The 27,389-nt window shown below is 60.1% G+C and overlaps 2 protein-coding genes across 4 annotated transcripts; both read left to right on the top strand.

The window, feature by feature from the left end:
* The first annotated feature begins 10,752 nt into the window (after positions 1-10,752).
* MRGBP (MRG domain binding protein) lies at positions 10,753-15,262 on the top strand. Its single transcript, XM_032606043.1, has 5 exons — positions 10,753-10,977; positions 11,325-11,446; positions 13,586-13,667; positions 13,951-14,025; positions 14,500-15,262. The coding sequence occupies exons 1-5, from the start codon at positions 10,830-10,832 to the stop codon at positions 14,685-14,687; spliced, it is 615 nt and encodes a 204-aa protein (XP_032461934.1). The 5' UTR covers positions 10,753-10,829; the 3' UTR covers positions 14,688-15,262.
* Positions 15,263-18,125: 2,863 nt separating this feature from the next.
* Positions 18,126-26,041, top strand: OGFR (opioid growth factor receptor). Of its 3 annotated transcripts, XM_032606032.1 has the most exons (8): positions 18,127-18,324; positions 20,072-20,134; positions 21,338-21,416; positions 22,294-22,372; positions 23,153-23,219; positions 23,349-23,402; positions 23,862-24,010; positions 24,696-26,041. In XM_032606032.1, the coding sequence occupies exons 1-8, from the start codon at positions 18,178-18,180 to the stop codon at positions 25,711-25,713; spliced, it is 1,656 nt and encodes a 551-aa protein (XP_032461923.1). In that variant the 5' UTR covers positions 18,127-18,177; the 3' UTR covers positions 25,714-26,041. The 3 variants fall into 3 exon arrangements, with proteins under 3 accessions (XP_032461922.1, XP_032461923.1, XP_032461924.1); XM_032606031.1 differs by having other exon boundaries at positions 18,126-18,324; positions 23,153-23,402; XM_032606033.1 differs by lacking the exon at positions 23,349-23,402.
* Positions 26,042-27,389: the final 1,348 nt, after the last annotated feature.

The following is a 27,389-nucleotide window of genomic DNA, read 5'->3' as shown; positions in this document are numbered from 1 at the left end:
CCCAGCACAGCGCTTGGCCTTGACTGCTGCCCAGTTCTCAGACCCTGAGCCTCAGGTGGAGTCTGTGAAGGGTCTTTAACAGGTGGCACGGCCCAGCTTGGACAGATCAATGCCAAGAGGCACTGGGCCCTGAGCCCACCACTCGCCTCAGTCCCAGGAAGGGCCAACACCGCATCTGTTCTGACTTAACCCAGGTCCGCATGAGCGGCCGCCCTGCCCCAGCCTCACGCGGAGCTCAGAGATTAACCAAGGAGGAGCACGTGGCCCAGGCCCCACGTGGGCGTCCTCGATGAAGCCAGGCAAGGGACCCAGGACCCCATGACAGAGCTGGAGCCCAGGCGGGGGCGCTCTCAGACGGGGGCTGCATAGGAGGGCTTGTCGGGTCCCATCCTGGGGTCCCACCCTGGGCTACCCCGAGCCATCCCACTTCCCCGGCCCCACGAGCCAGCATGAAGGCAGCCGGGAGACAGTCTCACAGGGTGCAGTGGGGTCCAGCAGCCATGTCCCTTCCTAGCAGCCCTTCAGGCTTCCTCAAGGGCTGCCTTTCCACCCCCTGAGGCCCATCCAGCTGGTGACGATCAGTGCAACACACCCCTTCCCAGCATGTGGCCCTGGACTGGAGGAACAGAGCTGGAGAGCAGGGGACCCCACCTGCCCCAGCGCCCCCGTTCCCTGTCAGCTCTGTGAGCCAGCCACGGTCCCTTCTGCTGCTCGCCACTCCAGACCCCCCAACACAGAAATGAGGGAGAACACTCAGGAAGGAAGGAAGGCCCTCCAGCCGAGGCCAGGTGCGAGCTCCCACGCTGAGGATTTTCAAAGCCACGACTGCCATCTTTGTGAACTTATGGTCAGAACCTGCCCTCTGGGGCCATCCTGTGCTGGACTCCTCGGATGCGCAAGCCCATCCTGGGCAAGAGAGTCACGGCCAGGACCCCCAGTGAGCCAGATAATGTGTGACTGTTTCAGGACAGGTCCCGCCAGACGCTCTGTCCCAGGACAGACCACACTCACGGCCAGGACCGTGATGGCTCCTCGGGGGGGACAGGGGCCCAGCATCGCACGGTGGGTTCTGGTGCTGCCAGGAGCCATGGGAGTCCTCAGCTGCACCCAGGCCAGGTCTCGGGGGTCCTCCCCCTCCTATGTAAAACCAAGGGGCGGGTGGGTCTTCATGACTGCGTTTCCTCCAACCAATGCTGAAACCAGGACCTGCCTCTACGTGAGTTCCCAGGGTTCTGGAGTGACCCCGACCCCAGTAGGCCCCCCACCCCATCTTTGGGACTATAACTGGTCCAAGTGGTCTTGTCAGAGATATCCCAATGCTCACGGGAGACCCCTGGTGACCCCATGAGATCCTTTTGAGGGGTCAGCCCTGAAAGCTCTTTTCATTTCCCCTCTGCCTTCCCCAGCACCACCTCACGCTGACCACCTCCATCTGTGGACTTAACATGAAATGGAAGTGATTTCATTTTACAAAGCAGGTTTGGGGAATTATTTTAATCAGAAAGCCTTGCTCTGGAATACCTAGAAAGGCCAGGATTTGGGAATCGATCATGTATGAAATTATACAATGCTAGTTTTCAAAACAAAACTCACTGTTGCGGTAGGTTTCCTTCACGTATCTTTTTTCCTCTCCATCTCTATATATTTTTAAATTTTTTAACTTGAAATAATTTCAAGCTCAAGTTGTATGACTCATACAAGAGCATCTTGGCCCACCCCTCCCCCACCTCCAGATGCACCAGGTCGCCGCGTCTGCCTGAGTTTGCTTTTCAACCCCTGTCTCTCTATGGATCCTCTTCTGGACCATCTGAGATCATTGCCTTGGTGGATTTTATTTTTTTTTAACAGACGTAAAAAGAGAGTTGGTGCGAGACAGTTTGGATGGCACAGAGGGTACAGAGCGGAGGGTCAGGAGGTGACAGCCTCTCCCAGTGGCACCTGGCTGTGTGTCAGGCTCCATTCTGAGCGTGCTCACCGCAGCCTGGGATGCTGGTGAGCCAGGCCCTTCTCGGGTCCCTCCTGTCACACACACACCCCATGCCCCAGGGGCGTCTATTCCAGAGTTTCCTCCTAGTTCTTCCAGTGTCCTACGGTCTGAGCGTTAGTGTCCCCCCAGATTCTAGTGTTGAAACCCTAATTCCCAAAGCGATGCCTTAGGAGGTGGGTGATGAGGTCATGAGGGTGTAGCCCCCACAATGGGATTAGTGCCCTTGTAAATGGGACCCCAGAGAGCTCCCTCACCTCGTGAGGACACAGGGAGAAGACCTTCGTCTATAGCTGGGAAGAGGCCTCACCAGGACCCGACGGTGCCGGCTCCCTGATCTCAGGCCTCCAGCCTCCAAGACCAAGAGAAATAAACGTCTGTTGTGGATAAGCCCCACAAGCGTGCGGTCTCTGTTACAGCAGCCCGAGCTATAAGACACGGGGTGAGCACAAGAACCTTAAATCTGCTGACATCTTTATTTCTTGATTTTTCAACATACACTCGCTCTGAAAGATGGTAGACTTGGGGCATTTATGCTCCTTGCTGACTCCTCTCCCACCCCGCAATTTCCCTAGGTTAGAGGGTTACTCTCTGTCTTGGAGAGGACACCTTTGTAACTTTCAAGAACACAGTGAAACCTGTTTCTTAGCCATCTGCTCCACGCGCCCCAACCTTGTGGTGTGAGCTCTCCTTCCCCGCTGGTCACAGTGTCCCTTCACACGTCTGATCGGAGACTTTGACCTTCCGCTCCACGACACGGTCAAGACTTCCTCTCTGGTTGACGGTGCTTCTAGCCAGGTAATGCTCATTAACGGCACTTAAGTGTTATGATGATAGAGACGTTGTTTTCCAGGAGCCCCCGGGGCTGCGCTGGGCCAAGGGAAGGGAATGAAACGGTGCTGCTGCATCCCCCCGGCACCTGCGCCCACACTCCCTTCGGGGGTCGCGTCTGTCTTGTGAACCCACATCCTTTCCAATGCTGTCGTGTCAGGGAGGCCCCGAGCCTGGCAGCACCTTGGCCTCACGCTTGAAGAAGGCACGGGCTGGCCCGGCTCTGGCCCCGCATCACTCTCCTTGTGAACCTTGCGGGTCCGAGGCGGCTGTCGTCACTCTGGCTCTTAGTCTCTAGGGATCATGCCTGTTTCTCTCTAAGCTCCTGGCTTTTCTCCTTGCCCCCAGGTCCTGAGACAACACGAGGAGGGGCCCTTTTGCTTCAGTCCTGCTGGGCAACTGTGAGCCCAGTGGTCACTTCTTTGTCCCCCTGCATTGTGTTCATATTTGGGCTGCAGTTTGTACCCACCTGAGGCCCATACTGACGATCCTCAAAGCCCACGCCTTCCCTCCTCAGAGCGGACAGAAACAACGCCGAGGCCCAGATGCTGTGGACCCCGACTTCAGAAAGTGCGAGGCGGAAGGGATTTTAATTCAGGATGATTTCTCTTGCCTGTGAAAAGAATCGCTCCTTTTACAAAGACAGTGTTAGCCATTCTCCACGTTGACCCAAAGAATCATTTCCTTTTCTCCTTTCTGCTCAAGAAAGCAGAGCTGGCCTTTGGCAGCTGAATTAATGGGGAAAGAGTCCATCTTTGTAAACACATCCCGCCTGGCTCGTCCCGCTGAAACCGCCTTGAGAGCTGAGATGATTGGTCACCCACGCACAGGCTCCACACATCTCACGACTGTCACATCGTCGTCCTGCGGTGTCTCTGAAGTCCTAATTGTCCCAGGGCTCCAGGAGAGCCAAGGAGATGAGAGTAACAGTGGAAAATGATGCATGACTCGCCATCAGCTGACTGCATAAAAGCCTCATTAAGAAAAACAGAACGGGGCTTGGGGGAAGCAGGAGTTGGCTGAGTCATCTTGGGGACAGGGGTCTTCAGAGCTGACACCGGTAAGAGGCCAGCCTCTGGAGATCAAGGGTCTGCTCCTTGCCCCCCGCCCCGCCCCGGAGGTAAGGCCACACCACACGGAGAATCTGAGAACAAGGCCCATTGTGCACGGTCACAACCCAGAGCTGCCTTCCCTCCTGTGTGTGGCAGGGCCCCCTCCCCACACCTCGAACCACCTCCACAGCCCTCAGAGGTGGTCCCCTCCCCCGGAAGGGCACCACTGCAAAGGCGTCCCCAGGCTCCCTGGGGCCACAGGAGGAGGCGGGGAGGGAAGGGAAAAATGAGTGCTGTCCTGTGGCACCCCACCCTCAGGGGAGGTGAGAGGGTGGGGTTTGGTGCTCCGGGGCACATGAGCAGAGCACTCAGCCTGGCCCCCCACCTTGTATAGGGGACCACTTACCCAGCCTGCCTCAGTTTCCCCACCACAAAGGAGATCGTGACAGCCACTGCCCGGGAGACCCTCCTCTCATTTCCCATCGGCTCAGTCCCTGCTGTCACAGGTGAGGCCAGCGGCTCCCACAGCTGAACAAAGACCTTCCAGCAGGGCCCCGCTCTGATGACAGAGGGCTGTGACCCAGGGCTTGGACGGCCACACTTGCCAGGACAGGCAGGAAACGAGAGGTCACCTCCCCCAAGAGACTGGAAAATAAAAAGACGATAAAAAGCAGCTCAGCCCGGCCCCCACCGCCTTCGAGGCCACTGGAGGGGAGCGTGGGAGGAGGTCAGACGGCATCTCCCACCTCGGTCCCCCCGAGGCCCCTGGAGGGGAGCTGCGTGCACGTGCGCACGTGTGGGGAGACGCTGCACTGCCGACAAGTCCCAGGTGATGCCGAGGCCGCCGGCAAGAGGCCGACCGAGCAGCCTGGGTCTATCGGAACTCGCTCCCTCCTTCCCCAGACCCAGGGACTTGAGGTGCACACCCGGCAGGATTCCACGCGGCTTTCCATCGCACAAACGCACCGAGAATCCCTCCGTCAAGGCAGGAGGCTGTGCGCCCCTCCCGGGGGGCCCTCTGCTGTAGCACCAGTGCCCCACAGCCATCAGAGCCTGCATCTCTCAGCTCCTCTACACATCCTAACGAGCCCCCGCGGTGACGGGGCCGCCCTGTCCCTCTCTCTGCAGCTCGCTTCAGCGGGAGCCGGACGGAACACCATGGACCTGGCGGCCCTCACGTTTCAACACAAACCAAGCTGCTGACCGGAAGGTAATTCAGTCAAAAGCCGTGAGGAGTCACAGGTAAAATACAGGGCACCCAGTTAACTTTGATCTTTAAATAAACGGTGGATAATTTTGGATATAAGTCTATCCTATGTGACATTTGGGGCATACTTACACTGCAAAATTATTTATTGTTTAACTGAAATTCAAATTTAACTGAGCATCCTCTATTTTTACATGTTATATCTGGCAACCCCAAAAGGAAGCTGAGCACCCTACCAGTCAGGAGTGACCAGCAGCTGAGCCTTCCCCCGGGGGCTCCCCACCTCCCCTGGGCCCCATGGGTGACATGGTGGGGATAGTAACAGTACGAGGGCCGGGGCTGAGCACAGAACCTCCCCCAGCGGGTGGGACAAATGGCCCTGCGGTCATCATGGAGATTCCTCAAGTGCCCGGCCTGAAGAATTGGACTTCTTTTTCAAAACACCCTAACGGGCTTCCCTGGTGGCACAGTGGTTAAGAATCCTCCTGCCAATGCAGGGGACATGGGTTCGAGCCCTGGTCCGGGAAGATCCCACATTCCACGGAGCAACTAAGCCCATGCGCCACAACTACTGAGGCCTGTGTGCCTAGAGCCCGTGCCCCGCAACAAGAGAAGCCACCGCAATGAGAAGCCCGCGCACCACAACAAAGAGTAGCCCCCGCTCGCCACAACCAGAGAAAAGCCCGCGCGCAGCAACGAAGACCCAACGCAACGAAATTAATTAATTAACTAATTAAATTAAAAAAAAAAACACCCTAACTGGCACCCTTGGGGTGGGCCTGGTCCCAGAGAACAGGAAATGCCTTCACTAGGCTCCTGCCTGCAGGTTTCTGAGACAGGAGCCCTGGTTTGGGTCCAAACAGTGGGTGGGAAACTCCCCCTAGAGGTGTGATGTGGGGCTGCAAGCTGAGGCTGGTTCCTCACCTTCCAGGCCCCTCAGACCCGGGCACCGAGGTGACAGAGCTGTCTTCCCGGTCCAGAGGTTGGAACGAGGCCTGAGGACGGCCGTGGGCGAGCAGGACCCCCGGCCAGCGCCCAGTTCTTCCACCCCCATTAGTGTACCCTCCCAGGTCTCCGCGTGGGCACCAGACGGAAGCAGAGGTGCCCCTCTTGTCTGGGAGTCAGGAGAGGCCCCTGGGGCGGCAACCTTGGACCTGAGAGCTGAAGTCTGGGCAGGAGAGAGACAGGCAAAGGTAGGGGAGGTATCTGTGGCCCCAGGGGGCTGGAGGGTGGCTTGCAAGAAGGAGCCCAGGTAAGAGCACATGGGGACCAGAGCAGAGCAGGCCTGGTGGGCTGGGAGAGACAGGGGTCACAGCTGGGTGGCTTCTGGAGGTCAGTTCCTGGCCCTGTCCTTGGCCATGGGACCGTGGTGAGGTTGCTTACGTACAAGCGTGGTGGCACATGCGCAGGCAGGGCTGTGGGTGGTGAGTGGTTAATTCACGACCTGAGCTCAGTGCAGAGCCCAGGTTCCTGTTGAGCCTGCATCTCCGTGTGGAGCCCTGGGGTTCTGCTCTCCTCGGGTCCCCTCAGCCCGGCGCCCGCCCGCTGGTTCTTCACAGCCCTCTTCTTTTCCGGACAAGGAATATGACATCTTTTCTCGATAAGTAGACAATTTCACAGTGCATACAAATATCAAGTCATTATGCTGTACACCTGAAACCTAATAGAATGTTTTACGTCAGTCATTCCTCATAAAAAGTAATTAAATTTATCATTTGTTAATGATTGCAAATAGCATGTCGCAGGTTAGATTTTTTTCATTTAATTTTTTGAATGGGCAGCTCACTTCATGTGGTTCAAAAAGCCCCGTGTACAAAAGGACACACGGGAAAGGGTCTCCCCGCACCCCTGCCCCATCTGCTCAGTACCTCCGCCCTCCAGGAGCCGCTATTATTTGTCTCTTACCTCCCATGATAGATACATAAATAGGTAGAGAGATAGATAGATTGATTGATAGATGATAGATAGATACATAGATACATAGATAGATAGATGATAGGTAGAAAACAGATGGATAGATAGATGGATAGATGATAGATAGATACATACATAGATAGAAAATGGATAGATAGATGGATAGATGATAGATAGATAGAAAATAGATGGATAGATACATAGATAGATAGATGACAGATAGATGGATACACAGACAGACAGGTAAATAGATGGAAAGGTAGATAGATAGATACATACATACATACATACATGGATAGATAGATAGATGGAAAGGTAGAAAAGATAGATGGATAGATGCATAGATAGATAGATACACAGACAGATAGATAAATAGATGGAAAGGTAGATAAATAGATAGGTAGAAATAGATGGATAGATAGATGAAAGATAGATGGATACACAGATAGATAAATAGATGGAAAGGTAGATAGATAGATGGATAGACAGGTAGATAGATGGAAAGGTAGAAAAGACAGATGATGGATAGATAAACGATAGATGGATAGACAAATAGATGGAAAGGTAGATAAATGGTGGGCTGATTTCTTTTCAAAGTTTGTTTTTTAATACGAAGCACTCTTTGTTCTGCGTACATTATCTGTGGGCTCTATTGGTATTTCTCTCCCAGTACTTAGTGCCTTTAGGCTTCCTCCTTACCACACATATGCACACACTCACACACACCTCCCCCACGTACCTCGTGTCGACTTCCCCTCTCGCCACCAGCCTCTCCCAGCGCTCCCTCCCTCAGCCCGTGTGTAGCCCCCAGGGTGTGCCCACCCACCCTCCCTCATCTTACACGGGAAGGGCAGTGAAGCCACACAGCCCCTCACACACACGGGCACAGGGACTTTGGCATGACGCTTGTCACGTGACCCTACTTGCTCTGTGCAGGTGGAATACGCGGTCGGATGGAGAGGGGAATTCAACATCATTTTCTTTAACTTATTTATTTTTTTTGTTGAAGTATAGTTGATGTACAATATTACATGTTATAGGTGTACAATATAGTGATTTACAATTTTTAAAGTTTATACTCCATTTATAGTTTTTATAAAATATTGGCTATATTCCCCGTGTTGTACAACATATCCTTGTAGTTTATTTTATATCTAATAGTTCGTACCTCCTAATTCCCTGCCCCTATATTGCCCCTCCTCCCTTCCCTCTCCCCACTGGTAACCACTAGTTTGTTCTCTATATCTGTGAGTCTGCTTCTTTTTTGTTATATTCACTAGTTTGTTTAATTTTTTAGATTCCACATATAAGTGATAACATACAGTATTTGTCTTTCTCTGTCTGACTTATTTCACTTAGCAGAATACCCTCCAGGTCCATCCACGTTGCTGCAAATAGCAAAATTTCATTCTTTTTTGTAGCTGAGTAGTATTCCAGTGTGTGTGTGTGTGTGTGTGTGTGTGTGTGTGTGTGTACACAACATCTTCTTTATGCATTCATCTGTTGATGGACACAGGTAGCTTCCATATCTTGGCAATTGTCAATAATGCTGCTATGAACACTGGGGTGCACGTACCTTTTTGAATTAGTGTTTTTGTTTCTGTTTTTCAGATATATACCCAGGAGTGGGATTCCTGGGTCATATGGTAGTTCTATTTTCAGTTGTTTTTTTTTTGTTTGTTTGTTTTTTGCGGTACGCGGGCCTCTCACTGTTGTGGCCTCTCCCGTTGCGGAGGACAGGCTCCGGACGCGCAGGCTCAGCGGCAATGGCTCACGGGCCCAGCCGCTCCGCGGCATGTGGGATCTTCCCGGACCGGGGCACGAACCCGTGTCCCCTGCATCGGCAGGCAGACTCTCAACCACTGCGCCACCAGGGAAGCCCTATTTTCAGTTTTTTGAGAAACCTCCATACTGTTGTCCACAACAGCTAGACCAATTTACATCTCCACCTACAGAGTACGAAGGTTCCTTTTTCTCCACATCCTCGACAACATTTGTTATTTGTGTTCTTTTTTGATGGTAGCCATTTTGACAGGTGTGAAGTGATATCTCATTGCGGTTTTGATTTGCATTTCCCAGACGATTAGCAATGTTGAGCATCTTTTCATGTGCCTGTTGGCCATCTGCATTTTTCTCTTTGGAAAAATGTCTATTCAGTTCTTCTGCCCATTTTTTAATCTGATTGCCAGGGACGCATTCCAGGATATGCCTAGAATGAAGGGAACCAGGTGTCTGTGGACCACAGCAGCTGGCCAAACACGGTTCAGGTGCAGTGGCCACCAAAGAGGACCAAGACACAGCCTGGCCCTCAGAACCTCCAGTGCAGTGGGGAAAGTAATCAGGCACAGCTGACTCCAGGCAGGGCCGAAGAGACTGCAGGAGAGGGGCACAAACCAGCCAAGGCAGTCGGTGGGGTGGGGGGTGGGGTGGGGGCGGTTCCTGGGGGAGGAGGCTCTCCAGATTGAAGAAGGCACGGATGGGGTAGGGGATGAGCAGGTACCACGACGTGTCCCGAAACAGTAGGGAGATAAATGGTGAGGGCCACTGTCTGTTAGCACTTCCTGTGTGACAGATCCCGTGTTAAGTGGCTTTGGGCCCTGCTTCATTCCCACCTCGCATAAACCCCCTGAGGGGAGCCCCACCTGTGCGTCAGAGAGAGGAGAGGAACACAGGCCCAGCTGGAATCACAACGTCCAGCCACATCGTGGCTCCCAGCACAGCTGGTGGCCCTGGGCCATTGTGGAATCCTCTATGGGCCATGTCTCCCCACTTTGTGGGGACCGGCATCGCCAGCATCGCCCTTCACGGATGGGAAGCCAAGACTCAGGCTCTGAGTCCCCGGGCTGTCCCAGGGAGTGAGGCTGGCCGAGTGACTCCAAATGTTTGCTAAGAAGCCCGAGCGTGTGCCCGGGTCCCCAAGCAGAAACCAGCCCCCATCAGCACCCCCGGGGTAGGCGCCGTCGTCGCTCCCATTGCACGGAAGAGGGCACTGCGGCCTGGAGAGGTTCAGCGCCTTGCCGGCTCACATAGCTGGCAGGCCGCAGAGCCGGAAGGGGACCCGGAAGCCTGACGAAGAGTCTACACTCAGCGGGAGGCGAAGAGCGTTCCTCGCCTGGAGCACCCTCCCCGGGCACCGCGGTGGACTTGACCCGGTGGGGAGGGGCGGGGAGAAGCCCGAGGTGGGCGGGGATGGGGCGGGGTGGAGCAGGCGGCCTCGATTGGGTGCTGCTTTGAGCTCGTCACGGGACTGCCCCCAGGCCGGCGCCCCGCTTGGCCCCGCCCTCGGGCCAGACTCCGCCCAGACCCAGGCCCCGCCCCTCCGCGGCCAGGGTTAACCCCCACTTGCCGACCACTCTAGAGGCCCGGGTCGGGGAGGATGGGCCGGGACGCCCCTGCCCCGGTGCGCAGGAGCCCTCTGCAGCGCTCAGGCCAGGGGCAATGGAAGCTCTTGGAGCCCACACTCGCAGGCACTGTAGGTTGCCTGTTGCTTTTCTTCTTAGCTTTTTTACTGGGGTGTAACTTGAAATTCCACCATTTAAAGCGCACAGTTCAGCGGGGTTTACCCCGAGCTGTGCAGATATCGCCACAACCTAATTTAGGGCGATTCCATCCCTCTCCCCAAACGCACTCCTTCCAGTGATCCGCACTCTGACGGCGCTGCGCCGCGGGACCGGGCCGCCAGGGGGCGCCGCGACCCAGCCCTCAGCTGCGCCTGCGCAGGCGCCGCGCGCGAGCCCGAGAGCGAACCCACCGAGCGCGCGCCCGCCCCGTGGAGTGCGCCTGCGCGGAGCCCGTGGCCGCGCCAGCTCCCGCAGGGGGCTCGTCGCTGGGCGGCCGGGCTATGGGGGAGGCTGAGGTGGGCGGCGGCGGCGCGGCGGGCGACAAGGGACCGGGGGAAGCGGCCACCAGCCCTGCCGAGGAGACGGTGGTGTGGAGCCCCGAGGTGGAGGTGTGCCTCTTCCACGCCATGCTGGGCCACAAGCCCGTCGGTGAGCGGAGCGCCGCGCACCCGCGTGGGGGCGGGGCGGCGGGCAACGGCCGGGGCGCGCGCGGGGCGGACGGGGCGGGGCCACCTGTGTCTGCACCCCCGCCGACCCTGCCCCCACCTGCGCACCCCACCCCCTCCCTCAGCCCCCGCTCCTGCGCCCAGCCACCCAGGCCCCTCTTTACTCCTTCCTCGCTGACCCCTGACCTTTCCTCTCCCCCCGCACCCCTGCTCCCCTAACCCCCACCCCCTCCAACCACTGGCCCCTCTCGCCCCCTTGCCCCCCACCTCTCATCTCCACCCTACCTGCTGGCCCGCCCCTCCCCACAAGCTGACCCCTTCCTTCTGCAGGTGTGAACCGGCACTTCCACATGATCTGTATCCGAGACAAGTTCAGCCAGAACATCGGGCGGCAGGTCCCATCCAAGGTCATCTGGGACCACCTGAGCACCATGTATGACATGCAGGCACTGGTGAGCAGGACCCCACCCTCCCCAGTCCTCCCAGGGCCAGAGCCCCTCGCTCCCCAGACAGAGCTGGTGGCAGGGAGCCCCCTCCATGCCTCCTCCCTGGGTCCTTGCCGGGCCCTGGCCTCAGGGACCTTGACGTCTGGGATGTCCCACAGGGGACCAGTTGTTGAACAAGATAGCTCTGAGTAGTTTTACGAAAAACACAAGCCTAATGACGGTAGCTAGTTATCGCATTGAACTACCTTAGGTGGGGGGTTGGGGGGTGGTCGGTTAAGATCTTGCCAGGAGATAACTAGGGAGCTGAAGCTCATGGGAGGGGGCTCTTAGGCCATTGTCAGTCTTGTGGAAAGTCCCCGAGTGCTACAGGCAGGGAGGTGACCGGGTCTGAGTCATATTAAGATGAATATGGTGGTTTCTGTGAGAACCAGGCAGGCAGGGGCCCAGGCCTCATGGAACCCCCAGCTGGCCGTGTCTGAGGGGGAAAAGGTTAACTAGGTAACCAGGACGGCAGAAAAGACAGGTGGGCATTCCCGGCAGAGGAATGGCAGGTGTCAAGGCCCTGTGGCAGCAGGCATTGGTGCATCGGGGAACGCAGAGGAGGCCGGGGTGTCTGGAGAATGAGTGGGAGTGGGGATGTCAGGTGACCAGCAGGGTGGGAGACCGTGCTGGGGTTAGGCAAGGCTCTGCCTCTCCTCGGGGCTTGGGGCTGCCCCAGCCCCCCAGCTGAGACCTGCTGCACATCTGTGAGGTGGAGAGCGAAACCCGGGCCTTCTTGTGTCCATAAACCGCGCTGCCATTCGCTCCCTGTTGGTCTTGGGCAAGTCGTTTGCGCCTCGTCATCCTCGCATAGAAAGGGGAACTGACAGCTAGGCCCTGGAACTGACCTCCTGGCCCACAGTCAGTACCCTGGAAACTCGAGGACAAGCCGCTAAACTAAAGTGGGCCCTGCAGAGGGGCTGAGCCCATGAGCTGGGGCCCCGCTCCCCGAGAATTCCTGTGTTCAGAGGCTTCACAGGGCTCCCATGCTTGTCACGTTGGAGGTCACCTGACCCCCAGGAACTTCCTGCACCCCGACTCCAGGCTGGGGGCCAGGAGCTAGACACAGAGATGAGTGTGGCAGGGCCACTGTCCTGGGGGGCCCTGGTGCGGTAGGAGAGACAGTTGGCTCTCAGGCACCGGCCCTGGCTCCAAGGTCCTGTGGCCGTGACGCCCAGCACAGGGCCCACGTGACACTGTGGGTGGCCACCCAGGGGTCTCAGCTCAGGACAGGTGGCCCTTCCCCCCCCCCCCCCGCTTCCTTAGACCCCAGCACCGCTATGGAGCTGATGCCTCGGTCCCCTGGGGCCTCGTAAATATGAGTCTGTGGACCGCACCCCACAAGGTGACCATGAGCCCAGGAGCCCTCGGGGTTTGCAAAGCTCCCGGATACTGGTTGGCACATTTACATGCTGACCACCTGGCTTGTCAGCACAGCTCCCAAGTTGGGGACTGGAGGCCCTGTCTCCTGAACCCCCTCCCAACCTGGAGACCCTTCCCACCAGCTCACCTTTCTCTTCGTCTGGTGGTCTGTGTTTTCGGGGCCTCTCTCCCTCTGGCATATGTGTGACCTCCCTCCATTTTGCTTTGCTTACCTGGTTTCCACGGGGGTGGCTCTCCCTGCCTCCCTGGCTCCTTCCCCCCGGACACGGGACCCAGGCACCATGGCCTTTGCTCACGGCTGTCGCGGGCCCTGAAGGCACTCTCCTGGAGGGGGAGCCCATGCAGCCAGGCCACGCCGGCATGACAGCACTGTCTGACTCTGCCCCCGGAGGCGTGCCAGCCAGCGGAGCGGCCCCGGCATCATCTCAGGTGACACTAAACCCTTATTCCCATCGTGATGCCTGCCTGTGGCCCGCACTGTAGTTTTGCCTTGTCTGGGTCTCCGTGACAAGCCAGCCCCTGTAGACTGCACAAGAGAAAGAAGAAAGGTCTCAGCCCTGCGCCTGCCCACTGCAGCCCCCAAGACGGTCACATGTGTTCATCGGTCACTCCTGAGTTGTCTCTTACATATCTTTAGTCACATTTTCTTTTAAATGTGACTTTTAAAATCAAGTTTTCTTCTTTGTTTCTTAAAAAATCCCAAAATGCCCTGTTTGCCGTCAGCATGAGTCTGAGATTCTTCCCTTCCCAAATCCAGAGAGGAACTTCGTCCTTCCAGAAGAAATCATTCAAGAAGTCCGAGAAGGTGAGACTCGGGCGAGAGCAGATTTGGGAACTAGGAGAGGCCGAGGGTGGTGGTGTCAGGGTGAAGGTCAGGAGCCTCGGGGAGTGAGCGTCACTGGCAGGGGGATGCTGGGTCCTCTTGGAGGGGGAGGTCTGGGGGCCCCCGGGATGGGGGGAGGACATCCTGAAGGACATATGCGCCTCCCGAGCCAGGAGGAGCCCCTGGCCTGAGCCGCTGCGGGTCGGGTGGGGCTGTGGCGCCCACCGCCCCGGGCTCTAGGTCACCGTTGGCCGTCTCCCCCCAGGAAAAGTGGTCATTGAGGAGGACACGAACGAGGAAATGAAGGAAGACGTGGACCCCCACAATGTGGCCGATGATGGTAAGTATGGAGCTCGCCCGCCCCTCCTGGGGCCCCAGGGGCACAGCACCCCAGCCTGGCCAGGCCTCCCCGTCACGGGCAGCCAGGGCCTGGCGTCTGGCTCAGCAGCTGAGAAGGCCACTTCAGGCAGAGCCTCCCACGCTGGGACGTCACGCACGGGGCCGGCACGGGGTGGGGAAGGGGGCACAGGGCAGCCTGGCCCCGGGCCCGGTCAGTGGTCACGGGGTGCAGGAGGGTGTCCGACTGAAGTGGAATGGGTGGCGGCCGTCTCAGTGCAGGGCGAACCCCGAGGAGCAAAGACGGGCATGGCTGGGCCTCGCTCCCCCAAGGGGCAGGCCACATGGGCACCCCCAGTTCGGGAGGAGCCTTCTGGGGTCAGTGTCATGTATGTAGGTGTGGACTTCTTAAACTGAACAGGAAGACGAAATAAAATTTTGGATATTCTGTTTTCAGCCAAATGATTTTGTCTCCCAGTTTTTTCATCTTCAGGAAGCTTGGGGAAAGCAACAGAAAAGTCCAGCAAAGACAAAGACAAGAGCAACTCAGACTTGGGGTCCAAAGAGGGGCCGGACAAGCGGAAGCGCAGCCGGGTCACCGACAAAGTCCTGACCGCCAACAGCAACCCCTCCAGCCCCAGCGCGGCCAAGCGGCGCCGGACGTAGACGCTCACAGCAGGCGGGCACCATGGTCACCGGGCAGTCGGCGGGTCAGATGCCACTGGGCCTGCTGCCTGCCCTCAGGTGCCAGAGGCTCCCGCGGTGCCACTCAGATCGCCTGGGCTCAGATGGCCCCTGACGACCGGAACAGGACCCGTTCAGATGCTGAGACCCGAGAGGTGTGAGCCCAGGCCACGATCACCCCGGACACTCGTGGCTCCGTGACGACGGCTGAGCTGCGCCCGTGGCTAAGCATGGGCCTGCAAACCAGTCTGCGTGGGCAGAGAGCGGGGCATAGCCAGCAATAACACACCGACCCCCTCTGTGCTCTGAGGAGCCCCAGTCTTCCCGTTCGTCCATCTGTCCATCTGTCTACCGCTGTCAACCGACTGCGGCCTCAGGAGAGCGTCAGGCCGCGGGCGCCGGCCCCTCCACCACCCGAGAGACTGAGAACTGGGTGTTTTGCCTCACTCACTCGTACTGTAACGATGTATATAATTTGGTTGGTGTTTCGCTATTTAATTTTTAAGGAGCCTATTTTACTAGGGTTTTATATGAAAAAAAATACTGCAGAAGTTAAACCTGTGTTGTATTTTTTCTGAGACGTTTTGTTTTAAGGTAACAGACTACTGAGATAATTTTTGCTCAGTTTTTATATGCCGATACAGAGAATTTGTAGCGGTTATTTTTGTATTCTCAAGTAACTTGCAACAGACCAAATGAGCATGTGGAGGGAGGTAGGACGTGGGGCTGACCCGCCGCAACCTGGGCCCCAGGCTGACCGAGGTACGCTTGTGTTTGACTGAGGGACATTAAAACACAAAAAAGCAACCTGGAGTTGTGTGATTTTGATACCAAAGTAAGTTAACTTCTCCTACAATAGGAAGTTGTATTTTTTCAAGATTTATAACTGAAGCTAACTTTGATGTACTGGATCACTTGATACAATGAATATGCAACCTAGTAACAACGGGTTCCAGTGGCTACTTTGTTGCATGTAAGCAACCCTTCAAATGCAAAATGTCAGGAGAGCAAACCAGCGGGAACTGGTGCCTCCTTCCCAAGAACAAACGAACGTGAAGGCGAGAATTCTGGCTGAGCTTGTGTTGAGAGGCACAGCCGGGCCTCCCGAGTGACGGCGAAGGTGCTCGCCCTCATCTTGACAAACCACAAGGACATTGAATGCCACCTGTCCCCCAGCACCAGGAGCACGAGGGCAGAACAGGCTGAGCCCACGAGGCCAGGCCATGAACTCCATGGGCTGAGGCCACCTGGCGCGGGGTCGGAGGCCGGCACTCGCTTCCCCGGCAGGGCTGACGTTGTCCGGCAGTGTCTCGTGTCAGGTTGAGTGTCTTGGGTCGGGTCTGCCGACCCTGAGCAGCCCTGGCCTTCCAGCCCGACTTTCCTGTGTGGGCAGCTGGGGCAGAAGCTTGCACCCCACGGTCAGACCTGCTGCATGGGGGGCCCCCGTGGGGTAAGTCTCCAGCAGAAGATCACAGCCTCGGCGGTAACCTCCTGCCACGGGTCGGGGGGGGGGGGGGATCTAGGTGGAGCCCAGGCGCAGTTGGGTGTGACTGGCACTTGTAAAGTGGAAGCTGGGCAACACCTGAGGACAAGCCTTGTGTGTGGCCGCAGGCAGCTGTGGGAAGGCTGTGCTCTGAGGGCCGCAGGCTGGGGCCACGGCCCTGTCCCCGCTGCGTGCTTGTCTGTTCTCTGGGGCAGAGCGGGGGAGCCTGCCCACCCACGTGCTCTCAGAACTGCCCAACCCTGGAGGGCACCCCAGCACCCATCAGCGCCTCCATCAGAGGCTGGAAGTCACAGCCAGGGTCTCCAAGGCCAGCTGCAAGTCAGCTAAGGTGAAGGCCAGGCCCGTGGCCGCAGCCTGCGGTGGGCCAGCCCCACCCGATGCCTGGCAGCTCTTCTATCACCTGCTCCTCGGGACACCTGCCCAGGCCATCGGTGGCAGACGATTTGCAGAAATGCCCAGAGCTCCATACCTTTGGCGGAGTCACCACTGTCCTTTTAGAAAGTCATCCAGGCAAGATGGTACCCAGAGAGGTAACAGGTTGGTGAGCCTGCAAGGAATTGGCACCAGCACCAAAAAAGGTCTTTAGCTGTGCCCGTGGCCAAGATTGGCAGGTTCTGTTCAGCTCTGGGTCGTGCCCGGCCGCACAGCTTGAGGACTGTCACGTCCCCTGAGGCCTGGTAGATGACTTGCAGGGCTGGGGGAGGTCAGCATCCCCGGGGGCTGGGCTGGGCCTCAGTCTGTGTTGAACAGCCCCGAGGGTGATCCCCGGTCATTTCTGCCTCCAGGTGTTTGGGTCTTTGCCTGGTGCCCCCTCGTAAGTGCAAGCAGCCCCTGTGCCTTCTTATAACCATTATAATGCAGCGAGGGGGACAGGAGGGCAGACCCACGAGGACACTGCACTATGGGACTCTCTACTGGAGAGAGACTTTCCTGCTGGCCTTGAAGAAGCAAACTACCCAGTTGTGAACTTTTGGAGGGGACACAGGGATCTCTGCCCTACTGCTCAGGAAGATGGGTTCTACCAACCATCTGAGGGGGCTTGAAAGCAGTTCAGTCCCCAAAGGAAATCTGATGAGACTGCTGCCCCAGCCGACACCCGGAGGGCATCCTGGGGGGACACCTGGGGGACAACTTCCAGGGGGTGTCCTCCTGGAGGCATCCTTGCGGGGGGACATCCTCCACGCATTCGTACAGGGTGGGGGACATCTGCTGTGGACAACCTCCAGGGGGCCACCCTTCGGGGGACATCCTGCCTCAGGTCATCCTGAGGGGGCACCATGGTGGAGAGAGGTATCCTCCAGGGGGAATGTTCTGGAGGGGAAGGGACATTCTGGGGGGTGCTCTGGGGGACAGAGACCCTCTGGAAACATCCTCAGAGGAGAGGGCATCCTGGGCTACATTCTTCTGAGGAGGACGTGGGGGCGGGGCTTCTTCCAGGGGATGGTTCTGGACTTCTAGGATGTAAGCATCCTCCAAGGAAAAGATCTCCAGGGTGGGGATCTCAGGGTGGAGGGGAACATTCCCGGACAGTGGAAGAGAGACTTTTCAGGTTGGTGGGCTGGGGAGGCAAGCATCCTCCAGGGAAACATCTTTGGGAGGGACGTTTTCCCAGGGGAAAGGGGTATTCTGGGAGGATCCTGAGGGGGTGTCCTCGGGGAGCATCCTCCAGGGGGCCTCTCCAGGGAGAAATCACCAAGGTGGGCATGTGGGGGGCAACCTCATGGGGGAAGGGGGTGAGCGTCCTCCAGAGGAGCTTTCTCGGGGTGATGGGCCTCCTCCAGGGGGACATCCTTCAGGAGTCCTCCTGGGGATGGGCCTCCTCCGGGCGGGGCGGACGGAGTCGCCAGCCCCGGGCCCGCCCCCTGGCACGCCCCCCGGCACGCCCCCGGCACGCCCCCGGCACGCCCCCGCGCTTCCTTCCTCTATCACTTTCGCTTCCGCCGGAGCGGGTCCTGCCGACGCTGGAGTATGGAGGACCCGGACTGCGACTCGACCTGGGAGGAGGACGAGGAGGAGGACGGCGAGGGCCCGAGGGCCGGAGCCGACGAGGATGGCGAGGCCGGCGCTCCGCGGGACGTGGAGGCCGAGGCGGACGCGCGGCCCAGCGCGTTCCAGGTGCCGCCCCCGCGCGCTGGGGAGCCGGCGCCCCTGGGGAGGCCGCGTTGGAATAGGGGGCAAGGCCCGGCTCCTGGAAAATCGTTGCTCCCCCGACCCCGGGGCCGAGTGTGGAGGCCCCTCCCGGAGACCCGGCTTGGGGCCCGGCTCCCCATCTCCAACGGTTGCCCTCTTCCCGGCCCTGTCCTCCTCCCCCATCGTGATCCCCAGGGCACCCTGAGATCCGCCCCCGCACCAGGGCACCTTGCAGGGAATCCAGGGCCACCCTCAGACCCCTGTCCCCAGGGCCAGATCTGCGTAAGGACACCTCTTCAAGGGGGTGGCCCCGCACATCCTGGACTCCCCAGCCTCTGTCCTACCCCAGCCTCAGGCCCTGGCTCTGTCCTCTAAAGAGGCCCCAGCCCTCAGTGCTGGCCACCTCCACTGCTCCTCTCGGCCTCCTGGAGCTCCCTCCTCCACCCGGCGCCCCTCGGGGGTCACCTCACCCTGCCCCACTGTCCAGGACTCCAGCTTCCCTCAGGCCCCAGAGCCCCCAGCCTGCCCCACCCCCACTGATCCTCACTGGGCACAGCACCCACCCACTCTGGCTGGGGCTGACCTCACTTCGTCTTGGAGGTGGCCTTAGAGGCTACATGTGTGTGGTGTGCCTGTGCCAGGGTGGCCGGCTGTGCCCACCGGTTACTCGTTGTCACCACTGGTTACTTGTCATAACCATGGTTACTCATCATAACCATGGTTACTCATTACCAGAGATTACTTGCTAGCACTCGCCGGGTGTTACGTTCCCAGAGTGGGTGCAGCTGGGGTTCTGGGTAAGAGGGAAGGCCCCAAGTGGTAGCTGTCACCATGTGTCCCCCTCACTGTGGGATGAGGGCGTCCTGGCACCATGTCTAGGGAGTCTTGAATTCCAGCCTGTGTGGTGTCGGGGATGGATTCTGCCTGTAGCAGATGAGAGCTCTGGTTTTCAGGTTTCTCTCTGTGTCTTGGACTGGTCAGTCAGCGAGAGGGACCCCAAGGGGCTCCTGGGCCTGGCTGGAAGGCCGGCGGCCTCGGCACTTCTCTAGTGTTTCAGGGAGGTAGGCTGGGCAGTGGTCAGGGTCACAGGTCACAGGAGTCACAGGGCAGGAATCTGGCTCTTTCCCCAGGCAGATGCCCACCGGGCATGGTGCAGCATAGGTGAGAGGACACTGTCACCACCGTAGCTCCATGGGCAGACAAATGGAAACTGATTGAGGGACGGGGCCAGCCTCTGCTGAGTTTCAGTTTCATCCGCTGTCCATTGGCCACACTGGCATCTGGCTAAGAAGCCCACCATGGGAAGCATCTGGGGCCCCTCCTGGCAAGGCCACTGCCCTTAGGGACACAGCCCCTTAGGTGACAACTTAGAGCACAGCGCAAGGAGGAAGTGCTGGGAAAGGCGGAGTTCCCAGGGCGAGGTCCTGGGGTGTGATCCAAGCAGGGTAGCCAGCAAACATGGGAGGAGAAAGTGAAACTAGAGTTAGGGGGGCTCCACCCCAAGAATGCACATTGGCCTGGGGTTCCTGAGGGCTGGAGCGAGCAGCAGGGGCCAGCCTCACTCCAGCTACTCCGACCCCCTCTGATTTTGCTGACAGCTAGCCCAGGTCCTTGCTGCCGTCACCAGGATGGGGGCTCCGTGGGGTGGGTCCTGCTTGCTGGCTGCCTTGAGGAGTGGGGAGGGTCTCCTTGGGGGTGGGTCTCATCCAATCTCCTCTCTTCCCAACTGAAGGTGACCGGGTCCCGAAACTGGCGAGCAGCGCGGGACACACGCAGGTACCGGCACCACTACCCGGTAGGTAGCTGCCTGCAGCGCCCTTGCCCCCTGCAGCCCACCCAGGACCAAATCCTCCTCCCGGAGAAGGCCAGCTGGACAGTGTCCCACCAGCCCTTCTCAGACAATGTCCCACGTCCTGCCAGACACCCCAGCTGGGCCTGCTGCTTCTTCCCCTAATCATGGGGTGACAGCACGGCGCCCTAACTCCCATCTCAGTGCCCTTACCTTTAAAACACGTGACGGCGCCAGCCAGCAGCTCGTCCACAGGAGGCCCGGCACCGCTAGCCCGTCTCACGGCCTCCTTTCCCTCAGCCCCGGCTGTCTGCACCCAAGAGTCTCGGGTGATCCCTGGGCTGTCTTTGGGGTGCAGATGAAGGGGACCTCCCAGCCCTGGCCCGCGTTGGTGGGGGGAAGGTCGTCGCTGGTGGTTAGAGGTGGCTGCTGTCCCCCAAGTGTGGAGGCTCGTCCTCACCTTCGGGGTGGAGGGCGCAGGCTTGGCACTCAGGGTCTTCACCAGCCTTCCGGATGCCTGGAGGTTCAGGGGCCAGGAGCAGACACCTGCTCCCTCCCACCCATCCCGGGAACGCTTCGGCGTCAGGGGCCCTTGGGGGCGGCCCGTTTTGGTGATGCCCTGTCTGGCACCTCTCTCCCACCCATCCCGGAACGCTTCAGCGTCAGGGGCCCTTGGGGGCGGCCCGTTTGGTGATGCCCTGTCTGGCACCTCTCTCCCACCCATCCCGGGAGCGCTTCGGCGTCAGGGGCCCTTGGGGGCGGCCCGTTTTGGTGATGCCCTGTCTGGCACCTCTCTCCCACCCATCCCGGGAGCGCTTCGGCGTCAGGGGCCCTTGGGGGCGGCCCGTTTGGTGATGCCCTGTCTGGCACCTCCCTCCCACCCATCCCGGGAACGCTTCGGCGTCAGGGGCCCTTGGGGGCGGCCCGTTTGGTGATGCCCTGTCTGGCACCTCTCTCCCACCCATCCCGGGAGCGCTTCGGCGTCAGGGGCCCTTGGGGGCGGCCCGTTTTGGTGATGCCCTGTCTGGCACCTCTCTCCCACCCATCCCGGGAGCGCTTCGGCGTCAGGGGCCCTTGGGGGCGGCCCGTTTGGTGATGCCCTGTCTGGCACCTCCCTCCCACCCATCCCGGGAACGCTTCGGCGTCAGGAGCCCTTGGGGGCGGCCCGTTTGGTGATGCCCTGTCTGGCACCTCTCTCTGGCTTCTCAGGATTTGGTGGAAGGAGATGCCAGTGGTGACATGCCCAACCTGAGTTTCTACAAGAACGAGATTCGGTTCCTGCCTAACGGTGTGTACCTGCTCAGCTGCTGACAGCTCCAGCCTCGGGGGGCCCCCTTCTCCCCTCTGTCTGTCTGGTCTGCTGGGACCTGGTTTGGACACGTGGCTTTCGGGTAGCCCCACGGGGCCCCCTGGAAGCTGCCGAGGGGCTGCCAGGTCCCCAACCCTTGGCCTGGATCCACTGGCCAACATGCTCCGAAGGGCCAGGCAAGAAATGCTGGTGGCTTTGCAGGCCGCACCGTCTCTGGCCGACTACCCGACTCTCCCTCTATAGTGGGAAAGCAGCATATGTAAACTAACAGGACAGAACAGTTTTCACGGTTTTAAATGGTTGGGGAGGATTTAAGATATAATAACATTTTGTGACATGTGAAAATCATATGAGATTCAGTGTCCATAGTGAGGTTTCCTTGGAACCCACCCGTGCTTTTGCACTTATGCGTTGTCTGTGGCTGCTTTCCTGCCACAGCACAGGCCGGTGGGCTCAGCTGTTCCCCTCCTGGCCCTTCGCAGAAACGGGCTGCCTTGCGGGAGACCAGGCTGCAGGGTGGGGCTCAGCTGCAGGTTCTGTTTGAGGGCAGAATTCCGGCCAGCAGCCTGTGCTTTGTGGGCTACGGCGAGGCCCCCACTGCTGCCAAGACAGGAGCAGGTTTGGGACCACTTGTCCTTCCCGGATGGGGCCTGCCCACTCAGGTCTGCTCTCCATCAGCAATAAGGGTCCGCTTTCCAGGTGGCAGCGTGGCAGTCGGCCAAAGTGGGGTTAAAATCACACGAGATGCTCACAGCCTGAAGCTGCCAGGCCCCGAGGTCCTCACGAAAGGAGCGGAGGGCAGTGGGGGAAGGGGCTTTCGGGAGCCCTGGCTGACTTGTCCCCTTGGGGCTCCCAGGCTGTTTCATTGAAGACATTCTTCAGAACTGGAAGGAAGAGTACGGCCTCCTGGAGGATAATCACTCCTACATCCAGTGGTGAGTGGGCAGGGCGAGGCCGAGCTTGCAGGGCGGGGCTCCGGAGGAGAGGCTTGAGGCCGGCCCCGGCCCCCCCCCCCCCCGCAGGCTGTAGCCTGGCTCCGCCTCTCCCAGGCACAGCACTGCCCTCAGGGCCCAGTGCCCGGCACTGCTGGCGGGGCAGGGACAGGGGAGACCGGGTCCTGCAGTCTGGGTTCTCCAGCTGTAAACAGCCTCTGCCACTGGGAGCTGACACCGCTCCTGGGGACAGGAAGAGCAGCAAACCAGCGGACCAGAGACCCCATGAGCCTGTCCCGAGCCTGTCCACGGAGCCCCTGTGCCGCGGGGGCGGGTTCTCACAGTGCCTTGAGGTGCGCCCGGATGCTGCCCCACAAACGCAGTGTCCTTTAAGGACAGCTTGCAGGGGGCCAACCTGGGGCGCAGGGTTCCCCGGGGAATAATTCCACAGCATTAATGATGGGAGGAACAGAAGAATGTGAAAATGAAAAGGGATGGAGGGCTTCCCGGGGGGCGGCTGGCAGGTGCCCTTGCTGCTGAGTGGGCAAGCTGGGACTTCTGTAGGTGGGTCTGCCCTGGGCCCTTGTCCTGGGCACCCTCCCTGGAGCTCTCCCACCCTTGCCCCTTGGCTTTACTGACTGGTGAGAACCTGTGGCACGTGTGGTCCAGCCAGCCCCCGGAGGCAAGCGGAGAGCCGCCCCAGGCTGCCCAGCCAACGCGTGCCAAGTGGCTGGTGGCCCACGTCTGCCACTGACGGGGCCTGTGCCATCTCTTCCTTCACAGGCTGTTTCCCCTGCGGGAGCCAGGAGTGAACTGTCACGCCAAGCCCCTCACGCTCCAAGAGGTCGAGGTGAGCTCTAAAGGCCAGGGGAGGGGCCTGGCTGGCCACAGGGGTTCACGTGCCCCTTCAGCAGCTGCTGGCGGTACAGGAGCTAGAGGAGCCCCTCCCCCCAGCCGTGTAATTATCTTCCCTCCCAAGTGGTCCTCGCCTCTGCCCTCAGTGCTCCTTGCAGGCTTCCAGAGAAATCCGACGGTGAGGATCGCTCACATCCAGGGGTCCAGGGCAGGGGCCACGAGCAGAGTCAGAGTGCCCGGGCTCTGCCTTGGTCAGCCCTGGTTTGGGCTGGATTGGGGATGCCCTGGATGATCGGGAGGGGGCTCCAGGAGCCAAGGAGCCCGCGAGAGAGGCCAAGCAGGTGCACCGAGGAGACAGGGTGGGTGCTTGCTGCCCCGTGTCCAGCCCTGGAGTCCCTTAGGTCCCCTCTCAGGTCAGGGAGTTCCTCCTGGGGCTACAGCAGCGCCTCAGGCCTCAGAGAGACCCTGCGACAGCTCAGAGTGAAGAGAGCATCCCTGGGCTTCTGCACCCTGACGCTTCACCCTAAGGGTCTGAGCCGAAGCCCCGGGGTGAATCGGGGACCGAGGGCGGCGTGCGGCCCCACACTGCACTGGCGCCACCCTGAGCTCCCTGCTGCTCTCGGGGGGCGTTTTGCAGGCGTTTAAAAGCTCCACGGAGGCCAGGAAGCGGTTGGTCCAGGCCTACGAGCTCATGCTGGGCTTCTTCGGCATCCAGCTCAAGGACCGAGACACGGGCCGCGTGTGCCGAGCGCAGAACTACCAGAAGCGCTTCCAGAACCTCAGCTGGTGAGGGTGCCGCTCAGCCCGGGCCCAGCAGCTCGGGGGGCCGCACAGCTGGACTCAGGCTGGGGACGAGGCCTGCGGGGCCGGTGCCTGAGGCTCTGGGCATCCTCCTTGCCTGCAGAGCGGGGGTGGACCCCACCTGATAGGGGTGTGAGCACTAAAGAAAACCGCGTGAGTCCACAAGCTTCTTGGCTGTGCCCTCCTGCCCACGTGGGCATGGGTCAGGTTGTCAGGGGAGCTCCATCACCATCACAGCGTCCCTGAGCCTCGCACCCACTGGGGGTGGCAGGCACGCTCCCCTCTCCTGCCTTGGGAAACGCTGGGCTTGGGGGAGGCACAGAGCATGACTCTGCTCATGGTACAGCCACCCTCGCCCATCCTCTGGAGGGTCCCCACCTGGTCCTCTTCCAGCTGAGGTGGCGGTGGGTGTTCCACGGGACCAAGGGGACAGTCACCCTTCTAGAGGAGGCGTCGCAACCCCTCACCTACGTGATCCGGGCGCACGGCCGTCTTCTCAGGGACCGGGGCCCTGCAGGGGGAGCAGGTGGGGACAGAGACTGGCCTGTGGGCCGGAGTGTCTCTGCCGGTGGACATCAGGCTCTTGGGGTGGCGGGGGAGGGAAGGGTGGGCTTTGGCCGAGCGCCGCCCAGCCCCGTGTAGCCCTGCCAGCGCCCCCTGTCCCCTCCAGGCACAGCCACAACAACCTCCGCATCACCCGCATCCTGAAGTCTCTGGGGGAGCTGGGCCTGGAGCACTACCAGGCCCCCCTGGCCCGCTTCTTCCTGGAGGAGACGCTGGTGCGCCGGCAGCTGCCGGGTGTGCGTCAGAGCGCCCTGGATTACTTCGTGTTCGCTGTGCGGTGCCGGCACCAGCGCCGTGAGCTGCTGTACTTCGCCTGGGAGCACTTCCGGCCCCGCTGCAGGTTCGTCTGGGGGCCCCACGACAAGCTGCAGAAGTTCAGGCCGTGCTCTCCTCCCTGCTCGCCCCGGCCGGCCCGCCCAAGGCAGGCCAACAGGGAGGAGAGCCCTGGGGAGCCCCTCCTTGAGGCCGCAGCCCAGGGGCAGACCTGCGGGCCAGGGAGGGATGAAGAGGGGGACCCGGTGGCCAAGGGTCCCCAGCCTCCCGGCACAGAGCCCCAGGAAGCTGGAGCCTCGGAGAAGGACCAGGGAGATGAGGCCGGCGACGAGCAGGGGCCAGAGTCTCCAAACCCCAAGGAGAGGAAGAAGAGGAAGTTGGAGGCGAATCTGCGGGCACGGGCCCCAGGGGAGCCGGGCCCGAGCGCCTCGGAGGTGGAGAAGATCGCCCTGAACTTGGAGGGCTGTGCCCTCAGCCAGGGCAGCCTCGGGGCGGAGACCCAGGAAGTGGGCAGCCAAGCCCCGGAGGAGGCCGAGCAGCCCCGCCCCCAGCCCCTGGAGGCCAAGGTGGCTGACGACGTGAGGAAACGCAGGAAGACGGACCAGGGTGCCAGGGATGGCACTGGGGTGGCAGCAGGTGATGGCACCGTGACGCTGGCCACCGCCCAGCCCCCTGCCCCGTCACGGTGCCCAGCGGCTGAAGAGGGTGAAAATGGGGTCAAAGAAGAAGTAGATGGCCCGGCGGGGCCGGAGCAGGGTGCCCCCGGGAGCCCAGCCACTGCAGGACCCGAGGTGGATGAGAGGGCAGAGCCCACAGAGGCAGGACCCTCTGTCCAGCCCGGAGAGCCTTAGGGAAGGAGACGCCCGGGGCCCTGCCCTTCCCGGCCCAGCCGCAGGCCTGGGAGCCATTTTGCCAGCTGTTCTCCCCGCCCAGCTCTGCGGGCCTCTCCCTGCAGCCACTACTGCAACTGCTGGAAGGGCAGGTCCCGCCCTTGGGGAAGGTCAAGGCTTCAGCATCCTTCTTACCTTGACCTCACTTCCCGCCTCTTTCGTCCTCTGTGCCGCTGCCCGGCCCCCACCTTTGTAACCTGGCTCCTCATGGGCTGGGGGGTGGGAGGGGGGCTCATTTTCTTAGTCTGGTGCAGAGGCCTTTTCTGAATAAACTCATCTGACTTTTGAGTGTTTGGGCGTGGACGGTGGCCCTGTGGGTGGCCGGCGCAGGGGAGGGGCTGGCTTCATGAGTGATGCTGGCTGGACGCCCTCTGGGTGCACGTGGCCTGGCTGTGGTACCACTTTGCCCGTGGGAGTGCCTGGGGTGCAGCAGTGGTGCAGACCTCCTGGGCACCCTGACCCCAGAGCCGCTGGGGCTGGGCAGCTGGTCCCTCGGCTCCCCTCTGTCCCCTCCCTGGCGGCCACAGCTGCCCCTCACCCCATCGGTCCTCCACGCAGGGACCGGCCTGGGAACGGAGTGACTCCCCTCAGCAGCCCCCACCCCGCAGGGCATGCTCCCCCTCAACCTGGCTTTGTCCCCTGTGCCAGGACCGCTCCCTTCCTTTCTACATCAGCACCAAGGACGAGGAGAATCGGAAGTGATGGAGGTCACACCTGGTGGGGGCGGGGGAGGGGGAGGGAGTTAGGGGCCGGGACCTGGGTCCCCTTTTCATGCTCTCCCCACAGCTCTTGTCCTGTGGGGAGGGGGATGGACAAACTGAAGTCACTCGCTGGGGTGGGGGTGGGACATAGTGTCATCAGGTCCTCGTCCAGACCGTTATCGGGCTCAGGTTCAGGTGGAGAAGCTTGGGGCGTGAAGTGAGAAGTGGACCCCATCGGAGCAATCCTTGGAGGCCGGATGCCTGTGCCCAGCAGTGGGGCCTGGGAACGGGAGGGCAGGCAGCTCGGGCCCACCTGACCCGCAAGCTTCTGGGAGAGTGACGGCCCAGAACAGGTGGGCAGTGACACCGGACTGACCGGTGGACGTGAGGCCAGCCTTGTGGCCTCTCCCCAGGCCACCGTGGCTATCTGGGTTCGAGGCAGGGGCCGCTGTCCAGGGGGAGGGTGTTTCCTGGCAGCAGGTGGGAGGGTCTGCACAGAGCTTGGAGTGAGCTTGTAAGGGGAGAGGGGTGTTCCAGGCACTTCCCAGCCAGGCTTCCTCTGAGTCTGACCCAGCAGCGCAGGAAGGAGAGGGCTCCGGGCGGGAGGTGCCTTGGAGGTAGGGGTGGGGTGAAGCTGCTTGCCCTACACCCAGCCCCACACTGCATCTCTGAGGATGTCCTAAGATGACTCTGACTTGGCTGGAAGGCTGGAACTCTGGGGATCCTCTTGGCCCTTCCTGATAGAATCCACCCTCCCTTTGGAGGGTGTGGCCAAGCCTGACGAGCAGCCCACAGCTGAACCCAACGGGGAAGGGAGGTTTTAACTGTTTCGGTTAGCTGCATGCTCCCTCCTGGGCTAATTCCCGTCATCTCAAAAGTTCTGAGCTCTCACCTGCAGAAATGAAGCTCATCCTAAAGCAGCGTTTCCCAGGGAAT

Source organism: Phocoena sinus, chromosome 15 (assembly GCF_008692025.1).
Source record: "Phocoena sinus isolate mPhoSin1 chromosome 15, mPhoSin1.pri, whole genome shotgun sequence".
NCBI classification, from domain to species: domain Eukaryota; kingdom Metazoa; phylum Chordata; class Mammalia; order Artiodactyla; family Phocoenidae; genus Phocoena; species Phocoena sinus.
This window is presented reverse-complemented; position numbering and strand designations above follow the sequence as displayed.